This window comes from Ostrea edulis, chromosome 7 (genome assembly GCF_947568905.1).
Source record: "Ostrea edulis chromosome 7, xbOstEdul1.1, whole genome shotgun sequence".
Taxonomy (NCBI): domain Eukaryota; kingdom Metazoa; phylum Mollusca; class Bivalvia; order Ostreida; family Ostreidae; genus Ostrea; species Ostrea edulis.
Genome location: NC_079170.1, coordinates 78,374,733 through 78,395,604, shown reverse-complemented (window position 1 = coordinate 78,395,604; position 20,872 = coordinate 78,374,733). Strand labels below are relative to the sequence as shown.

The 20,872-nt window shown below is 36.4% G+C and overlaps 2 protein-coding genes across 3 annotated transcripts; both read right to left on the bottom strand.

Annotated features, from left to right (window-relative positions):
* Positions 1 to 2,764: 2,764 nt before the first annotated feature.
* On the bottom strand, positions 2,765 to 5,990 carry LOC125655115 (adhesion G protein-coupled receptor E3-like). Its single transcript, XM_048885283.2, has 2 exons — positions 5,778 to 5,990; positions 2,765 to 4,774 (listed from the first exon to the last, which is right to left on the bottom strand). The coding sequence occupies exons 1-2, from the start codon at positions 5,988 to 5,990 to the stop codon at positions 3,170 to 3,172; spliced, it is 1,818 nt and encodes a 605-aa protein (XP_048741240.2). The 3' UTR covers positions 2,765 to 3,169.
* Positions 5,991 to 12,260: 6,270 nt separating this feature from the next.
* On the bottom strand, positions 12,261 to 19,543 carry LOC125655015 (uncharacterized). Of its 2 annotated transcripts, none has more exons than XM_048885128.2 (2): positions 19,276 to 19,543; positions 12,261 to 17,832 (listed from the first exon to the last, which is right to left on the bottom strand). In XM_048885128.2, the coding sequence occupies exon 2, from the start codon at positions 17,821 to 17,823 to the stop codon at positions 16,552 to 16,554; it is 1,272 nt and encodes a 423-aa protein (XP_048741085.2). In that variant the 5' UTR covers positions 17,824 to 17,832; positions 19,276 to 19,543; the 3' UTR covers positions 12,261 to 16,551. The 2 variants fall into 2 exon arrangements, with proteins under 2 accessions (XP_048741085.2, XP_048741086.2); XM_048885129.2 differs by having other exon boundaries at positions 19,286 to 19,543.
* Positions 19,544 to 20,872: the final 1,329 nt, after the last annotated feature.

The window sequence follows — 20,872 nt, the reverse complement described above, 5'->3', positions numbered from 1 at the left end:
GATCAGAAAAGTCTTACACAGATTTTTTAACCGATCATCTTTTTTAAGTACTAGGCGCTTAATCATTGTACCAAGTTACAGTCAATGTTTGTAAATTTTACATGTCCCGATCTATAGCTGTATCATAAATCCAGCATACTTTGTATATATATATTGGAGAATACAAATTAATTTGAAATATTCGTTTGTTGGCCTGGGGACTCATCTCATTGAAATCTTGCGTAATAAAGCAACTTAAAATTCCCTCGGGCACAACACAATTGAAAATTCATCGCATACATATAGGAAATTATAGAATAAAAATGAAAACTTTGAAAACCCTCAACTGTTTTGTATTTTTTTCATCTGTATATCCCTGGTAATATTACAATAGGCTTTAATGACACGGAAGTATTTTTGGAACTTTTTATCTTAATCTATGCCTTTTTAAGTTTACTAATCCAGGAGCTAAAACGTCTGCAATCAACGATCAGGCGATGAGTTCAAGTTTTGAAAAAAAGGCATGAATTACTTAGAAATTAAATGAAAATAAACCCCGAAACCCTGAAATGCTAGCAGAGATAACGAACAAAGAATTTCCCCTCAGCACGACTTTTGTGTATGGTTTACATTAATACCTGCTACTTTTATGCGAGAGAAGTCGTCACTGTAATTTATTTATTTACTATTTATTTCAATTTTTTTTCGAAATGTCAACCAGAGAAAAATAAATGAAAATGAAGCGAATGATAATAATGTTCTCAATATATTGAACAATCATAATTATATGTATGGATCGCCTTTGGTATTCTACCGTGAAACAGCTATCATTTGTCAAATTAGAATAGAATATTCGAAACCTGTTTGTTTCCATAATAAATACTAGAGATATGCGGATTGTCTTTCATATTCCTGTTCCAGCTCACCAGGCGTCGCCGACAGATGAATCGCCTGCGTGCATGTTTTTATTCCCGCCAGATTCACCTCGGCGGTCGTTAACTGATGCTATCAACATCTAACGTTTGTTTAATGAACGAAATTTTATCAATGATATTAGCGACCGTCTATCCCATCAACAAGTCATTCAGTTTTATGACACTTGTAACCGTACACTAATCGAAATCTGAACTGGACGATTCAACGTTCCGGTGTTTTACGATGTCCACCCTTACTAATAACCGAACAAAATAAGGTACATATGTATCACAATTGTATCTATTTTCACTATTCATTTGCAGTTTAGGCTTGATATGTCGACATTGGTATGATAAATTTAAAAGTGATCTGGACCGGTACAGTGTCCTCTCCTATTTAGCAATCTCCATAATCACGATTCTATTAAATGTTAGCAATCTCCATATTCACGATTCTATTAAATGTTAGCAATCTCCATATTCACGATTCTATTAAATATTAGGCATTTCCCACATTCCCTGTAAAATCTTATTTAAACGAGGTAAAAAAAAAAAATCCTACCTTCTGTATCAAACTCCTTTGCAACTAGTTACCTTTTGGAATATGCTTTGCAAAATATCGTCATCTTTCACCTGTGCCAAAACGATATGTACACACGAATGGCTTTCTTCCTTCTGAAATACTATGCACATCACGGGCGATTTCAAGGTCACAATGTAATATTAAGATTACTGTAGTGCACATATGCGACTTGTATACTATCAACGAAAACTGAAAAAGAATCCTCTAACAAACATATTTACATATAGATTACACAGCTTGAACACTGGACAATGCCGGTAGTGAATAGCGAGAAAATATTATGACATTTTCCCCGCGATATGTACAACTATCGAGCCGTACCTCGTGACGTACTATTATGTTGTGACGTCATATAGTGTGAAGTCCACTAAGGTAGGTTTTGATTGTTGTTTTAACTTTATTCGGCGTCGGGACACCTTTACCTCACTGTGTACATTAGTAACAATGAGGGACGGGCCTCGTGTAAGGAGCGAAGATGGCTTATTCGTAGATTCAGTGTCCCCGGTGGGTGTATCATATGAATTTTTATGCAGTTCTAAACCAGTTGCACAAGTGGTGCAATATCATAAACCGATCCTGGCGATGCCTCTTTACCTCTGAACATTCAGAGTACTTACCTCAGCCTTTTGAGTGTTTCAAGCCTACAGTAACTGAACTGTCCTGGTGCTGGAGTCGTTTACTAGCCTAGACATTCTTTACAAACAGATGTGAGACGCGTGAAATGCTGTTATGTATCCGTGGAATGCTGTTGTCTGTATCCGTGGAATGCTGTTGTGTGTATCTGTGGAATGCTGTTGTCTGTATCCGTGGAGTATTGTTATGTGTATCCGTGGAATACTGTTATTATGTATCCGTGGAATGCTGTTGTGTGTATCCGTGTGTATCCGTGGAATGCTGTTGTGTGTACCCATGGAATGCTGTCGTGTGTATCCGTGTGTATCCGTGGAATGCTGTTGTGTGTATCCGTGGAGTATTGTTGTGTGTATCCGTGGAGTATTGTTGTGTGTATCCGTGGAGTATTGTTGTGTGTATCCGTGGAATGCTGTTGCGTATATCCGTGGAATGTTGTTACGTGTATCCGTGGAATGCTGTTATTATGTATCCGTGGAATACTGTTATTATGTATCCGTGGAATGCTGTAACGTGTATCCGTGTGTATCCGTGGAATGCTGTAACGTGTATCCGTGGAATGCTGTTGTGTGTATCCGTGGAATGCATTGCTGTTTTGTGAACTTGTATGTTACTCATATTGAACACGTAACCACATGATAGGATTTTTTTCTTTTATTGGCAAATATCAAAAGAATTGTACAGTGTACACTAAATTCTACCTTCAAAACTCACAGCAATTCTATCGTACGAGTGTAAGTATATAAGAAGTTGTCATTTTCATTGACTCCGCCCATGTTCCTACATGATTAACCAGTAGTAAGACAATAATACTAAAAATCACATCCAAGATAAAGTCCTCCACACAACCAATCAACCATAAAAAATTTCAAAGCCACTCGATCAAATCTTAGAACCATGATTCAAATAACAACAACAAGCAGAATATCCTTGATTTATCAGCAAGTATATGAAATACTAGGAAAATTGACAAATGTTATGTGTGCTTAAAACACGTTTAGGACAATCGCCATCAACTGAAAATATATCAACAGTTCAAAATTTGAATTTGTTTTACAGTGGGTTATATTTTCGTGACGTCTGTTTTCGTACTCGCTTTTGAGATATCCCGATCGGAAGGCGTCTTGCAACACGCTTTCATGTACATCCTCCAAACTCGCCCATTACATACATAACTGATCATTAGAAACAAACCCTGTAAGCCGTTGAGGATAGCAACAAGATACGATAAGATGGACATCTCCAGAAAGGTATCTATTATCTGTAGAATCCAAGACAGCCCCGTCAAGGTAAATAACTTCACATACACACTGAAGTGAACCCTACTTCCGGTTGTCTTTTCTATTTTGGGGGTAGAATATATCTTATACGCAGTGAAGATGTAAAACACAATGTTTGTCATGCAAACAAGTGCTAATGGGACTATAAGAGTGGCAATGAATGCCACTGAATACGTCATCAAAGCGGATGTTTTATCATATCCCGTATTTTCTCCATTCGTGACGATCAATGTGATGACGATATTAGTCAGAACTATAACTGCGGAACTGCCGTATGCGTAAATTGAATATTTGATAACAATTTTTCTGCTTTGCCGTCCAAGAAAGTCAGATTGACCTTTTGCACTGAAGACACGAAATACATGAAAGGAGCAGACTTGTAACCAAAGAAACGTGGAGAGCCAAGAAAAATGCAACAAGGCGGAAACTATGGATAACCATGTTGATCGGAAAGAGGGTCTTATTATCATGAGCAATTGCGCTAAAAACAGAGAAACGACCAGACACATGTTGTTCATTCCAGGCAGGGTTCTAAGACTTGAGAACATACAGTATGTCACAAATGTTATGATCAAGCAGATTAAAGAAATGATAATGCAAACGAGGGTTACGATTAATATCGGTGACAGGTCGTTTTTCGATACCGTCGTTGTCTTTGTGTAGAATGGTATTTCTTCTGCGCACACGCGTACCCCACCACTGTCAGACGAGACAAATTGATGAGAGGAAAGACTGAAGCCTAAGAAAGAATATTTCGTCCCTATCTTTGTCCAAGCTACTCCAAAGTCACCGTCCTTCACAATAACTTGTTTGCATGTCAACATCGGGTTTACCAGCACATTTCTGTAGACTGCCGGACCGTGACTCAAGTTTTCTGCCTGGACGAAGCAGTGGGTCTTTTTGTCAAGTTTCCACAAAAACGAAGGCAAGAATAAGGATTGTGGACTTCTTGAAACTCTAACGTTCATAATAGATCCATTCCAATCCTGTGCTAACATATCTGACAAATTCCAATCAACACGACTGTCAGTGAAACTGAGTAGTTTATGTTCCATCTCATCTCTATTAACAGTGTCATTTATGAACATTTTTAAGTACAACAACACTTCTCCGTTCTTCGAAAATACATCACTGCAGCCGATTCTACTCATTGATATGAAATCCTCAACAAAGACATAAGTGTTGAATAGGATATGGATATTTTGGGAAATGAAATTCCTTATTTTGGTTATCGATTCTTTAACCGTTGTGTTAATCAATGCAAGGTTAATGAACTCGAGCTTTAAGGCCCAAGTATAACGTAAATTAGACGCCTCCATCAGCAAGGAAACGCATGTGTCATTTCGCAGTAGCTTCCCGGGAAAGCATGTGAAATTTTTGCAAGTATTCTGTAAAAAAAAAAAAAAAAAAAAAAAAAAAGGAAAGTGAAAACAAAATTAAAATTTTCATCATAATGGTAAACATTGAAATCAAAGCGTTAGATATGTTCTATCAAAGACATCGAGAGTATTCGTTCTGATTTTCTGTAGTGAATCAAAGGACAGTTTACTTGCACTCGAGAATGCTTTATATTTACATTTCATCCACTAGCAACTATTCGATTGTAAACATAACCACCTGTTTTATTTGTGATATATACAAAAATTATATGTTTAGAGTAATGAGACTAGTTATGAAACAGTGTAGATAATAGCGAGACCTATACTTGCCATTCCAAAACTAACACACTATGTCATCTGTAGTCGTGCAACTGGTGCCTATGAAGTTTATTTGTAAGCTATGCTTGTGTAGCATATAATCAGTCTATATAATGTCTTGTAAAACAATCTTTTATGCATGTATAATGATTTCATTAAACACTGTAACCTTTTCCTGTGTGTTTATACTAGTGTAATCATATTTTTTAAAAATATGATAAGAGATGCTAAATTCACGTTTTTAAATAACTCCGCTTCTTCATCAGAAATTGACTTCAGAATGGTGTTAAATCTTTTAATATCAAACAGAAATTGACTTCAGAATGGTGTTAAATCTTTTAATATCAAACAGGAATTAAAGGAGAAGTAACACTTGTCATTTTACGTTCGAAATTTTTTTCCGTCCTTTCTTATAACATTTCAGAAGCTTTTACTATGATTGCATTTGGGCACCCTTTATATGTTAATTCAGTTGCAGTCTTTGTTATGCTTGCATTGGGCACTCTTTATCATGATCAAATCTGGACAATCTATATTCGGGTTACATTTTAAGTCTTTACTATGATTACCTTTGTTATTGGTATTATATTTGGACAACCCTTGTTCTGATTATATTTTGGAGCATTTTTCAATTATAACATTTGAGCAGTCATTGAATCATCACGCAATATGTATATGAGCTACATGTACCTACCTGATAATCATCAAAGATTTGGTATTGCTGGCATTTTATGTTTGACTTGTCAATACCAGTGTCGTAAGTGTCATACGCTGAAAAGGTGAAAGTTGATCTGAAAGTTCCAACATAAGGAGAAGGTGGTAGAGTGGGACCCGGAATATCTGTTAAACCTCCGTTAGCTTCTAATTCTTCATAACAATACGATTCAATGCCACCATTATGACACATTTCACAAAAGACATTTTTGTATGGATGGCAAACGTTTATGCTCGGAAATTCTTTACACGCTTGATTAACATTCGAATGTAGAGAGAAATCGCTGCAGTAACTATCTGCTATATTTCCTTTGAAAGGATTACAAATTGTACAGAATTTATTTTTGTAGATGGTGTTATCCAGCTTGATTCGGGGAAATCTAAATGAATCAGAATTCTCACATGCATATAGGATTTCTTCATTTAAATTGGACCAAGTTTTAGATTTGTTACATTTTTCGACTATTTCAGTCAGGCCTTCGTTGCAGTTTTCGCTACATCTAGAAGAATTAGCAGGTGGTGAAAATTCCAGTACACATGAGCTCTGGTTTACATATTCAATCAGACTTTGGAGTGAATGAAAGTTCCTGTGATTCACGTATACAGTACAAAATACAACCAAAGGCCAAATTTCGATTTCCTTTGTAATATTTTCAGTGACATTGGGATAATTTCTGTCAATTGTCTTTCTGTTGCACAAATAACAAAAGAAATTAACGTAATTTTCTTTATATCCGTGTTTTGAGGTAACCGGTAATGCCTGATAAAAATGATGGGTCTTCTCACTGCTGCACAGATGTTCCATATTTTCATCTTCCATACATCCACCAATCGCCAAAAAATCTTTCTTATTCCCATCTCTATGGTAACGATCATCAATACAAGTCCACGGAACTTTTAAGGCAAAATCGTCACAACAATCTGACCTACATCCTACAGTACAGGAGCATTGTTTCTGCAGAGGAATGGTGTAGTTTGGCAATAATCCTGGTGTACAGGTACCATGTCTCGAAAAAGCGAAACTCATTCGGATTAAATTAGTTATATTAATCGAGGATAAAGTATTCGCATCTGAGGTAGATGTATCTTCGGGCGGAGTTGGGTTAAAGTGTGTTGAAAATATTTGTCCCCCTAGATCGCCAAATTCAAATGTTTTTGAACATTGAAATTGGTTTTCCCTTTTATATGTATTTTTTGCCGTTGAAGGCTTGGAAACCGTTTCATTTAGATTCGATGTTTTTAAGAGTCTGCTCATGTACTGGTTAACATCATCGACATTATAAGCAATTGTAAACTTAAACTGATATGGGTATTCTCCTTCTTTTACGTATGACTCAAATGGTGATTCAACGAGATCAACATCTTTATAGTGCAATGTATTGTTGTCACCATGGTTGCAAATAAAACAAAAGTAGTTCTTGTATGGAAACGATGCTTCCTGAAACGGCAGAAACCGACATGCTTCACTGTATATGCTGGTAGAATTGTCGCATTCGTCAATCAGGAATCCCTCTTTAAATTCTGGTGGATTGCACATGGCACAAAAAATGTTTTTGAACATGCCTATTGCAACGACGTAGGAGCTAAGGCATGCTTTTTCTATTTGCACATCATAATTCTGCCATGACCCTGTCACATTGCAAAATGAGATTTTTTCACGGATATGCATCGAACAATTTTGCAAGGAATTGGGAGGACTAAATCTAATATCACATGCTTGCACAGTTGCCAGATCTACTATTTCTTGATAGGATGATAGATAATTGAAATCTACTTCTTTTGAGCATCCGAACATGATATTCCATTCTTTCAAGTTGGTTGCCTTATTACATGCACCACAATTTTTATTCAGGTATGAAATATGTGTCAAATCACTGGTTGTTGGAGGTTGAAGCACTACGTCAATAGTAGATCGTTTCATTGTGCATTCCTGTGATAATTCCGGGCTTGTTCCGACTGGGCAGGAGGCAACAACTTCTTTTCTGTCAATTGTTTTGGACAAAATTTGTACATCCTTGCATTCCAGAAGCCCATGTTGAAAGATGATATCGGGGCAGCAATTGATTGCGGGGGTGAAGTTGAAGCAATCGCAGGAACAGTTCCCACATCGTGCTTTAGCTGATACTGACTGGATTGGGATGTCGAATACATTCAGCAAAGACTTGTTACAGATTAAATCTGTCCCACAAAGAAGAATGGTTTGGAATAATACATGTGTATAGTTGAAACCAAAATCGCTTCCCTGGTGCGTAATGTTATGATCTTCATGAAATACTGGGTTTGCTTCACGAACGACAAGAATTACATATGTAAGTGCTGACCAGAAAATATCCATGGATTTCGCTGACCTGCAATTACAATAAATCTCTGGTAAAGGAGAATTCTCAAGAAAGAAATGAAAATAGGATGTGAATTTTAACATAATGCTGAACTGATTAAAGTCACAATCTTAACATTAAATGTAGGAATTAACAAAGAAATATGTGACCGGTCAACATGGACATTTACTCCTCTTGGACACCTGATCCCACTTCTGGTGTCTTCAGAAAAAATGTTACAAACAAATAAGAAGATGTTACAGGGATTTCAACTTAAGAGTAATGATTTCGCAAATGCTATGGTTGTTCTGATGATCGTATTTGCAAACAAAACCTGTCATTAGCTCGAGTGTTCTCTGAGTCCTGGTTGTTTTATACCCATTATAACAATATCTACATAACAATGTTGACTACAAGTAACAATTACTTCATTGACTTGATCAAGATAGAGGGCTTAAGTCTCACTTTCATAAAATTTATAAATTTATCAGTTTGATCACTGTTTCTTATCTTCACTGTTTACATTGTAGAGGTTGATCACGTTCATAATCTTCACCCTTTTCATTTGAGAAATGTTTCAAAATGTTGTCAAGAACATTACAATGTAAAACTTATATGATACCAATTTAATGCACCAGATGCGCATTTCGACAAATAATGTCTCTTCAGTGATACTCAAGCCGAAATTTTGGAAATACGAAATAACAATAAACTTGTGAGAGCTAAAAGGAAAACTAGAGTGCCAAAAATGGAGCCAAATTCATCCAAGGATAAGAGCTATGCATAAGGGAGATAATCCTTAATTTTGAAATGAATTTATAAATTTTATCCCAGCAATTAAATATAGAACATGTCATTATTTAACATGAGGTCACAATCAGTTGTTATTTTTCACTGTAGTAAAAATATCCTTTTTATTCAATGGATAAATTATAATATTTCATTGTTGAAAATGTAATGAAATAGAAAACTAACGAAATGATAGAATAGCAAACTAACGAAATAATAGAATAGCAAACTAACTAAATAGAAAACTTACTTGCGGTTTATTCCGAAATGGCGGGAAATAATCCTAGAAAGATGCATGATCTGTACAGCGGCCTCGTGACCGCGATACTGAATGGTTAATTGTGTGAACTGATAGGACGATCAGTTGTGATTGTCTTTGATACAGTACCTCATATTGCTATTCAAAATCGTTATCTCTTCCCACGTGAGCAATTGTTTGTTTGTCAGGTATGACACAAGATAGAGATATCCCGAGAACGCATCACAATGTAACTCAATAAACAGAGGACGAATTACAGTTTTGGTAAATGGGTATATATACCTATATATAAAGATCTATGTTTTACGAAATTAAGTAGAAATTCACGCTTATTTTCTTTAGCTACCTGAACAAAAGGCTCAAGTGAGCTTTTTTAATCGAAATTTGTCCGTTGTCTGTCGTCGTCGTCGGCATCCCAAAGACGTCGTTGAAAACTTTTCACATTTTCATCTTCTTCTCCAGAACCACCGGGCCAATTTCGACCAGACTTTGCACAAAACATTCTTAAGTGAATGGTATTTATTTTTGTTCAAGTGAATGGCAATGTCCCTCATCAAGGGGTGATAATCACGAAAATTTGCAGAAATAGTGTGAGGTCTATCAAAAATCCCCCAAAAAATTAATTTACATGAAAGCTTCCTGACATACCGCAGATTCAAGTTTGTTCGAATCATGTTGTCTAGGGTAGGATGGGGCCACAATAGGGGATCAAAGTTCTGCATGTAAGTATATCGAGAAAATCTTTAATAATCTTCTCAAGAACCACTGGTCCAGAAAAGTTCTAATTTACATAACAGCTTCCAGATATAGAATAAATCCAAATTTGTGTAATGGGTGGTTCCCGGCGGTAAGATGGGGGCAACAATAGGGGATTAGAGTATTGTGAGCTGATATATATAGGAAAAATCTTTAAAAATATTTCTTGAACTATTTAGGAAAGTGCTCTCAAATTTTGTATACAGATTTTTTTCTGAAAAACTTTTGATATGATGCAATGGTGTATGATCTTGTGATATTGACCTTGACCTGGAGGTTTGACCTACATTCAATAAAAAAAATTACCTATTCAATATCTCTTGAACTATTTCAGATAGAGTTTTCATATTCAGTATGTACATTTCTTATGGGAAGGTATTCCTATATCATGACCTTGTGACCATGACCTTTTCCAGAACAGCAAGATAATGTTAGTCATATTGATGTTGAGGTATCTATGTGAATTCATTTTCATTTATGTTGTGATCCTTTCGGGCTGGGATTGGGATCACAATATGGGGTCAAACATTTTCATGATTGATGAAAAATCTATTTTAAATCACAACAGTTGAACCATAGCATGACCAAGGTGACTCGAGCGAACGATGTGGTTCATGTCCCTCTTGTTTTTCTTGTTTCTTTATATTAAGGAAAAGTAAAGATAACGAAAAATGATCTATCTCATAACCCATATAAAGAATACAAAATTCGAGTAGGGCAAACCAATTGGATATACCAGAGATGGGATCAGGTGCCTAGGAGGAGTAAGCATCCCCTGTAGAACGGTCACGATCGGCTGAACAGAGTAATCCGTAGTCAAAATAAGATGGTAATGACACTGGTATGTACAGTGGTCCATGTTTGTCCTACTCTTATTTTTTGCAATCTTTATGGAGTTATGAGATTGGTCACTATTCTTTATTTTCACCTTTTCAGAATAAATGATACAAAATAAAGACCAGGGCAAACAAGGAGCAGGTGCCTAGAAGAGTAAGCATCCCCTGTTAACCGGTCACACACACTCTGAGCCCTATATCTTGATCAGGTAAATGGAGTAATCCTCCGTCAAAATTAGTATATGGCATTTTTAAGTTCGGAGAGATGATCGTATATAATAAAGCCCAATAAAACTATCAAAAAGGTCTCTTGTGTATTCGGCTCATGGCAAGTCAATCGTAATACAATCCTGCATTCTGAAAACGTTTTATTTCTGGTGCACATAAAAAATTTCAATTAGTACTACAATAAACATTTACGTCGGATTGTTGGTCAATTTGATACTACATCTAATTTAATGGGTCCTTTAAATCGAAATAAGGAGCAGCAAAAATAGAGTAAATTTATCACGTTATTGTGGATGACCTACAGACCGTCCGGTTTTCCCCAAGCGTCCCCAACCGAGAATATAAAAGATCTCTATTAATGCCAACAATGTAAAATGGCTTTTGAATAATTGATTATATCGCTTTAATTGTTCTTAAAATGTGTTTGTTGGTGATGGATTTAAACAATTCCATTAGTGCGAGAGAGAAGTTGAGAATTTCTGGTGATTGCTTTTCATTGATAAACTATGTGTCCTTTATACTCTAAATGGTGCATGATCAAATCATCTCATTTTAATTGGTGTCACTTGGTGCATTAGCACGACGTTGATCTTGTACAATCACGGGGTTTTTTTTCAAACTGTTAAACATTGTATGAATACACGCATGTGCTACTCCTCGTTACCCACCCCGAAATACGCCATTCAATTTCTCTGTTTCAGGGTGCAATTCAACTCAGAGCACTAAACAAATTGGTGAATCCATTTTCCGTGCTTCAAGTTATATTTACCGGTACAGTGTATTTGATTTTTCCGTCTTAAAACAGAGGAAACGTTTTAAGGAGATTTTATGCGAAGTTTTCAACACGAAATAAAAATATTTAAGGTATCCTACAGACATCAAAAGCTGGCGACCTTGGCCTTTGATTACTGACCTTGTATTTAGATCCCTAAAGCTGAATATTTCAAATAATATTATAGTACTCATTCGCCAATTATTTCTTACCAATGTAAACAGAGAGAGAGAGAGAGAGAGAGAGAGAGAACAAAACCACGACATATTTTTCAGCGTAAATAAAATACTTGTCATGTTCGATTCATTGTTAGATTCATAACAAATTCAATCTCGATATAGAGCATCCGTAAGTGGTAAACTAGATAAAGAATTTTTACAATCAATGCTTGGACCATACCCGCTACTGATGGATCGAAGTCTGATGTTTAATTAGAGGCCAAAATAAACTACAGAAAAACCTCTGCAGTATAATTACGTTTCGACAATAATAAAAAAAAAATGTCTACGAATTTCAAACATTTTACTCATGTTACTTAATACAAACTTTGGTACTGAGATTAGACACGCATCTTTTGTCTAAGTTTGTTTGCTTCAAATAAGGTTTTAAGAATCTGAATGTGAAGAAAAAAAAGAATTTACCCCTTTCAAAAAAGCACAACAGAGGGATTATTTGAAAAAGATCCACATGATTAAATGAACAACATATGTAAAGAAAGCTTGTGTATAAAAAATGAGAAGCATATGAAAGTGCAGTCATCACGAAAAACTTGCTTGATCACCGGCTATTCGACACTGCAAAGTACGATTACATGTATTTACAAACTGGGAGTAACATTTACCGGCCATAACAATGTACAGTGTATATGAATTACATTTTCGATTTCAATTCTTTTTCACATAGTTTTATACACTATAAAGTCTCTCTCTATCCGAGAAAGTTTTTTAATCAAAAGCATAAAGAGTACCTAAATTCGAATATTACTATTCACGACAGAAGACGAAAGGAAACAAAAACAGATGCAATCTAAAATCAATTGACCAGAACATTAGCATTGATACAATACGTTTTACATCCCGTCGAGAATGTTTCATTCATATTCAGACGTCACGAGTTGTAGGTAAAATACCACAAATTTAGATCTATGTTTAGCGCTTAGGACCGTGTCATGGAGTGTTCTTGAACGAGAGAACGCCTGCCACGACAGAGAAGGCAAAACACAGACACCAGAGGCGCCATCAAAAGCTTACCGGTCAGATTCCCTTGTTCCCTTCACAAATATGGGAGGTAGATGAGAAGCTGTAGGCATTTAAATTGTCATTACGTTGTGTTATGAGTTTGCCGTTGACGTCTATGTTTAATAAAATATCCATATATGCACAAATATCTGTTTTGTATAGCTTGTAGGAGTTGTTAGATTGATCACCGTTCGTTATCTTCACTTTTCATGAAGCAGATATGAAATACTTTTATCATAAATTTATGTTGTTTTTCATTTTGAATTTACTGAGATGTATTGATTGGACATATAAATGAAATTGATATTGTTAATAGATTAAAAGTCTTCGATATAAGAAAGCCACAGCAAAAAGTTACGTCTTCTCGTGTAAAGGTGTTTAAATAAAAAACATGTCAGCTAGAGTAGCACACATTGTGCATATAGAATTCAAACAGACTGTTAAAAAACCTATAATCGCCAAAGGCTACGTAAATATTTCATTGGAGATATCCAGCATCTTTATAATGAAAAATAAAAGTAATGAACAGTGATTAATCTCATAAATACCGTAAAGAATCCGAAATTTAGAGTAGGGCAAACACGTACGCCTGGACATATCAGTAAAAGTGACCTCGAAATAAAAGACACCACAGAGTCGTCTACTTCTGCTTCACACTTACATATTTTATTGAAAGTAGATACTATAGTATTAACGGCAAACCAACAACTCAACTTTATGACAAACGGGATGATTTCAGCTTCTCCATCGTCAACTTCCCATATTTATTTAGCAATATTCCATTATCACCTACATATGGTGTTTATATCTCTCAACTGATTCGATAAGTAAGTGCCTGTTCTGCATATGGTCAGTTTTTAAATCGATGCAGGCTACTGACAAACAAGTTGATGGTGCAGGGGTTCCAACAGTCTCGTTTAAAGTTAGCATTTCGCAAATTCTATGGTGGTTATAACGATCTAGTTTGCAAATACAACTTATCATTGGGTCAAATGCTGTTTGACGTGTTTCATACCGATTGTTAGACCGTTCTTGGCACTCTGATTTTGACTACGGATAACTCCGTTTACCTGATCAAGATATAGGGCTCACGGCGAGTGTGACCAGTCGACAGGGGATGCTTACTCGTTCTAGGCACCTGATCCCACCCCTAGTGTACCCAGGGGCCCATGTTTGTCAAACTCTCTATTTAGTATTCCTTATAGGAGTTATGAGATTGATCACTGTTCGTTACCTTCACCTTTCATATTGCCCTGTTCCATTTTTATTAAAGAAATCTTTGATATCAAAAACTTTGGTCTTTGATTTATCGTGAGTAACGCATAATTGGTCCTAACGGATACATCATTTTTATGTATGCCCTCATCCATGTTTTGCATTGCTGGGTAGGTGCCAATATTTACATACTAAGACTGGATGTGAGTGGTTGATATACCTGGAAGCGGGAAACAATTACAGTTTTCATTACTGTTGGATTGATTGAATACTGTTTAACGTCCCTCTCGAGAATATTTCACTCATATGGAGACGTCACCACTGCCGGTTCAAAGTGCTACAAAATCTAGGCCTATGCTCGGCACTTATGGTCATTGAGCAGGGAGGGATCTTTATCGTGCCACACCTGCTGCGACACGGTACCTCGGTTTTTGCGGTCTCGTCCGAAGGACCGCCCCATTTAGTCGCCTCTTACGACAAGCAAGGGGGTACTGAGGACCTATTCTAACCCAGATCCCCTCGGGAATTTCTGTTGGACGAACAACAAATTCTTGTATAGATAGATAGATTCTTTATTCCAAATCAGGAACCATCCAGACAATACAAATAATATGCTTAGGTACACTTATACATTATTACAAACAAACTTTGTAAAGTACAATTTGTAGCATAGTATTTCATTCATACATGTAACACCGCTGGATCGTCTTGATCACACAACAATCCTAATGTAAAGTAGGGGAAAAGTCGCGCGCGCACACGCACACACACATTAAACTATAGAATTGTAAATTGAACTACCATGAATCACTAGTGTTTGGCTTGCATTATTTACAAGTTGTTTCAAGTAGAGGATCCATGGTGTGTATTCTAATATCTATATCAATGTAGAAACAGTTCCGGATAACAGTGATCAATCTCATAAATCCTATAAAAGATACATTTTTGAGAAGAGTAAACATGGATCTTTCAGAGGTGGGATTACTTGTAATATGAGGAGTGTTTCAATATGCTTAATGAAAAGGTGAAGATAATGAACAGTGATCAATTTCATAACTCTAATAAGGAATATACGAGGCCCTCGTAAAATTAGGAATTAGGCAAACTCGGACCCCTGGACAAACCAGAGGTGGAATCAGGGGCCTAGGAGGAGGAGGAGTAAGCATCTCCAGTCGACCGGTCATACCCGCCGCGGGCCCTATATATTCATCAGATAAACGGATTAATAATCTGTATGTAAAGAACTAGTGAAAGATTGTAGATCTATAGGCAATTCAGATCATCAAAACAACCATAGAAATTGCGAAATGCTGACTCCAAACGAGACTGTTGAAACCCCTGTGACATCATCGTGTTTCTCAGTAGCCTGCCTCGATTTCAAAATTGATCATCCGCAGAAGATGTCAGAATGCTGTTGTCAGAATTTGAACACTTTTAAAAAACATTGAAAAACATCTTTTTAGACTTGCATATTATCAGTATTATATGTGGTTAAATCTTTATGGTTTCTTTACCATTATTTTAACATGACTTTTTCAAGTGTATAATTGTATATTTATTTCAAATATTGTATTTTATATCATTTGATTGTACGGCGTGGAACTTTTTTCATGCATATCATGTTTTAGATTTTAGTAATTTTACATCACATTATTGATGTTTTTCTAGCATTGTTTTGATATTATCTGTCTTAATTAATGCTATTATAATTTCCTTTTACTCCGTTTATAACATGCTGTATCATTTTTATTGTGTGCAGCGCTTTAGAGTGATTATTTATAGTCATATAGGGCGCTATATAAATAAATACTATTATTACTATCTAAATAAATATTATTATTATAAGATGCTCTAGCAAATATAATCTTTTGAGAGACATAAACGCACGAGCAGGTGATAATGGAGTATTGTTACACGGATATGGGGAATTTTATAGATATATTACTTGTCTAGCTAGTTCAACGACAGAAGAAAACACTTCAATAATTTCACAGTTAAGAAACCACGATAATTCGTTTTCAACATCCAAGTGAGCAAAGTTACAACAGTGTTTTGTGTACTAAAGTAATATTCATTATATCCTCTCTGCATGCAATATAATTTAGACACTCAAAGAAATTATGCTTCTTATCTTCTCATCTCAAATCTTGTATGACATCCTCCACTTCTTCATTTATATTATGGTACCAAATCAATGTCTTGATATGAGGACTTGAAGTTTTCTGGTATTTCTTTCTGCTACACTCGATATTTCCAAATTCTTACTGGAAAAAGAAATAAGATTTACCATTGCTATCTGCTGTGAGAGTGGATGATAGAAGTGCCTGTCTGAATTTTGTATGTTTATTTCATGTACTGAATCACTTTCACTGTTCCGTACGTATGTAACCCAACCCACAATCTTCCCATAATATCCACACTCAGCGCATCAGGACGAACTAGTCCACACTTGGACACGCATCTCAGGAACTGTCCGTTCTGATCCAGGATGTGTAGACAGTCATTGTTGATATCTGTTACAATGATCTGACTCATGGAGTCTGTCACTATATGTCCAGGATCAAATGACCTCTTCCTCCTGGCTGGGGTACCGTCGTATCGGAATCGGACTCTTCCTGAATTGTTCACCGCGACCACAGTGTTAGCATTACTATCAGACGCCACGATGTCTCCATTGTTGTTATCCACCACACACAGTGGGTATTTCCCACCTTTATAGATTGGTTTTCCATCTTCATCTCTATCTATTTCCTGTTTCGCTATACTAGTATGTCCCTGATAACGGACAATTTTACGCTGGCTAAAACCAGTAGTAAACATACTGACCAGGATGTCCCCTGACTTAGAACAGCATAATGTGCCTGGAATCCAGCCCTGTGGTGTGGTCATCAGTTTCTCTGTTCTTTCGTGTCTGACAATGTTCACAGTGCTCTTGTTGGCATCACTGTATACCAGTTCTCCCTGCCTGGTCACTGTGATGTCATCAGGCCAGGTTTTACATGTGGTGGTGACAGTGTCCCGTACAGACCCGTGTATGTCAACACGTCTTATGGTTTTATCTTTACCACTAACCCAGGCTTCATCCACTCCCACACAGGCAACATTGTATAGAGGATTAAATCCAGTAGGAATGGTTGTAATTGATTTTATTTGGTCTAACAGACTGGTTAGTTTAGTCTGTGATCTACTGTCCAATTCAGCCACTGTATTGCTTTCTGTTTCTTCACTTCTCTTCTTGTACTGTGGATCAATAGCAGATTCAATATCTTTGGTTTCTTTTTCAACTTCCTTTTTCTTGTCATGAAAACGTGCTGGCATATTCTTGACTTTGTGACCATTATGGGGACCAAGTAGGCATTTCTGGCAAACTGGTGCATCACATTGTTGGCAGTAGGCCCCATATTTCTGACTGGGGTGAAATTCACACCCTGGAACAGTCACCTTTCTGTCTCTGAAAGGAACGATGTCATGTGGTAGAGAATCGAGCTTGTCCACGTGTTTACTAACACAGTCCACACACAAACTGACCTGACAATTGATACAGAATTGTTGGGTTGGTTTAGTACAGAGGTCACAGGTGATGACCTCCTGTGCTTGAATGGTGGGCGTGGTCATTGTGCGTCCCTGTCAAAATAAATTAAAATTCGTTCAAAATTGTAAGGAGGATTGTATGTAAAATTGTTACATTTATTCATTTAGGATAATCTGAATGAGTGTACCTAGGGCAGTTTGTTTTTGTTTTTTTGTTTTGTTTTTTTGTTTTTATTTTTGCTATAAACATGCACTTAGCATTGTTTTTCAAAGTGGGCGGAGCGGAGGAGTAGCAGCCAAAGAAGAAGTTGATTTCACAACAATTCGAAAATTCTTTACAGTTAAAAACTAAGAAAAACAACCTGAAATGCCCAGTTCTGTGCATTTTTCACCATCCTAATCCTAAATCATGGAGGGAGGGGGGGGGGGCAGAAAGATTCAGCCTTCAGTACACAGGTTCAATCCAAGGAGCGGATCCAAGAATTTTTGAAAGGGGAATTCTACCATTAATTTTTATTTTCAAAGGGGGGGGGGATTCCACCCTCAAATTATATCTGAATCCCGGATCCCCCCTTCTGGATCCGCCACTGAATTCATTGGTCCATCCTGACCTTTCAACTACCATTCTTTACTGTTATTAAAATGTGGTGGGGCGCAGACAACCAATAAATCTAACTTTGAGTGCATGAATAATATATTTTGCTTGTAGAAATAACGGGTATGTTATCAAAACGTTGTTACGTGCCTGGTATAGTACAAATTAAATGATACACACGACTCTACAGAACAGGTAATACAGTTAAAATCATGCAGGGCTTATTTCTTATATATGATACACACACGACTCTACAGAACAGGTGATACAGTTAAAATCATGCAGGGCTTATTTCTTATATATCTTTATATCTGTAATTCGAATTCTTCAATTCTTGTCTATATCTACTTAATATGCAAATTTTGATACACATGTATTGATTTCAAGAATTCGAATATCTGATATCAAGATTATGTATTCTTCTAAGAAATGTTTCAGTTATAATTTCTAGATATATATATTTTTAACTTTGTGTACTGTTTATTCTATTTCTTTTAATATTTTATACCGGACACTGATTTTTTTTTAAAACACAATTTTACCTAAATATATATATATTTATATATATATTTATATAAATATATATATATTGTATAAATATATATATATAAAGCACTAAAATGACCAACGACACGAACAACGAGATTGTCAAATTTTCGGAACGACCCGTCCCTTCTTCAGGACAAACGAAAAGAATTACATAATGTGGTCAATATCAACAGAGCATAATAACAAAAACTACATATAAATACATCTAGCACTACATGTACACTAATCTACAAACGTATTTACAACGCAGACTACATGTTTTTGGTCTTTAGGCTTGCCAATCAATGTTAAAAGAGGAGCGAATTAGGACATGCCTTATTCGTCCAAAGAGCTGATCCAAAATTTTGGAAATATATAAAGAACTTTAGATATAAAATAATTTGAATAACTACCGTGATCTACCTGTCCGTCTCATCACCGCCCGAACTGCTGTTGGTGAACATAAAATCCGTGGCCTCGCCCCGATATTCGCCAGCCTGGGAAATACTCTTTGGAGAATTTTTCTTCCTGATTTGTCAGTCACGTGGTCCAAGTGCATATATCTTATTGCTGAAAGCTGTACATAATGCGCAGAACCCTACACCACCCCACTCGTGATTCAGCGGCAACACTTTATATCTTATTATGTCTTGTTTATCTTGTCGGGGAGTTGGTTTTTTTTTTTTTTTAGGGTAAATTTTTTAAAATTATTATTTTATCGTCATTTCTTATTATTGTTTTTATTTACATTTTATTTAATTTTCGGGTCATTTTACAACGTTAAGAAATGACCCATGGTAACTTCCCCGTATACAGTGGTTCCCGTGGGTACACGTATTCAGTACCCCTTGCTTGTCGTAAAAGGCGATTAAATAGGGCGGTCCTTCGAATGAGACCACAAAAACCGAGATCCCGTGTCACAGCAGATGTGGCACGATAAAGATTCCTCTCTGCTCAAAGGCCGTAAGCGCCGAGCTTAGTCCGAAATTTTGCATCCCTTCACCGGCAATGGTGACGTCTACATATGAACAAGCGGGACGTTAAACAATATATAATCAATCAGTCTATGGACAGTGGTCAAATTTTTTGCTACACCGGCAGCAGACCTGTGATGATATGTATTGTCGGCGACCGATATGCAGATACCCTTACGGTGTATATTGCGACCGCCGGCACATATTGCCGAGATTACCCATTTTACAATTCAAGACCGTCGTCGGCGATAAAATGTACACGGTGATAATATGTACCGACAAAATTGTTTGACTTCTATGATTTGATTCACTGGAAATTGTTTAGGGTCTAATTATTAGGTAGTGAATTTTATTTTATTTCGGTAAGAATAATGCTATAAGAAAAACGTTGGTACCATAGCTTAAAAGAGATTTTTTCACTCATATTGAGTTGTAGGTGAAGCAGCACAAATTTTGACCTATGCTTAGTGCTTGCGGTCGTAGCAGTGAGGGTTCTATAACGTACCAGCGCCTGCCGCGACACCTCTGTTTGTAAGGTCATATCCGAAAGACCCGTGATTCATACTTCTAAATGCCGAGCGTTTGGCGAAGGAGCAATCTCTACCTATGTTTACGGGCTCGAACTCACGACCTCCAGGTTACGAAGCGAACGATCTACCACTGAGCTACCGCGATCTCGAGAGATGTATACTACATAAGAAAGTGAAAATAGAAGATGTATCTACTTTAAGGTGGGTCGATCCTCATGTGACTTATCAATATTAATGGTTAAAATGGAAAAACTGTATTGATTTCCACTCAATATGGTTTAATCTAACCAATAACCAAAGAAAATGTGTATGTTGCCACCATTTTAAAGATGTCAGACATACTAAAACAGAAGCATATATCAACATAAAAAAAATCGCACATTTTCGTTCAACAGAATGATGAAAATTAATAAAAACTTGTTGAAATGACAGATTTTAAATGTCCACAGTTTAAGAAATCTGATAATTTATAGATATATAAAAAATAATTGTGGGTATTAGTGAAA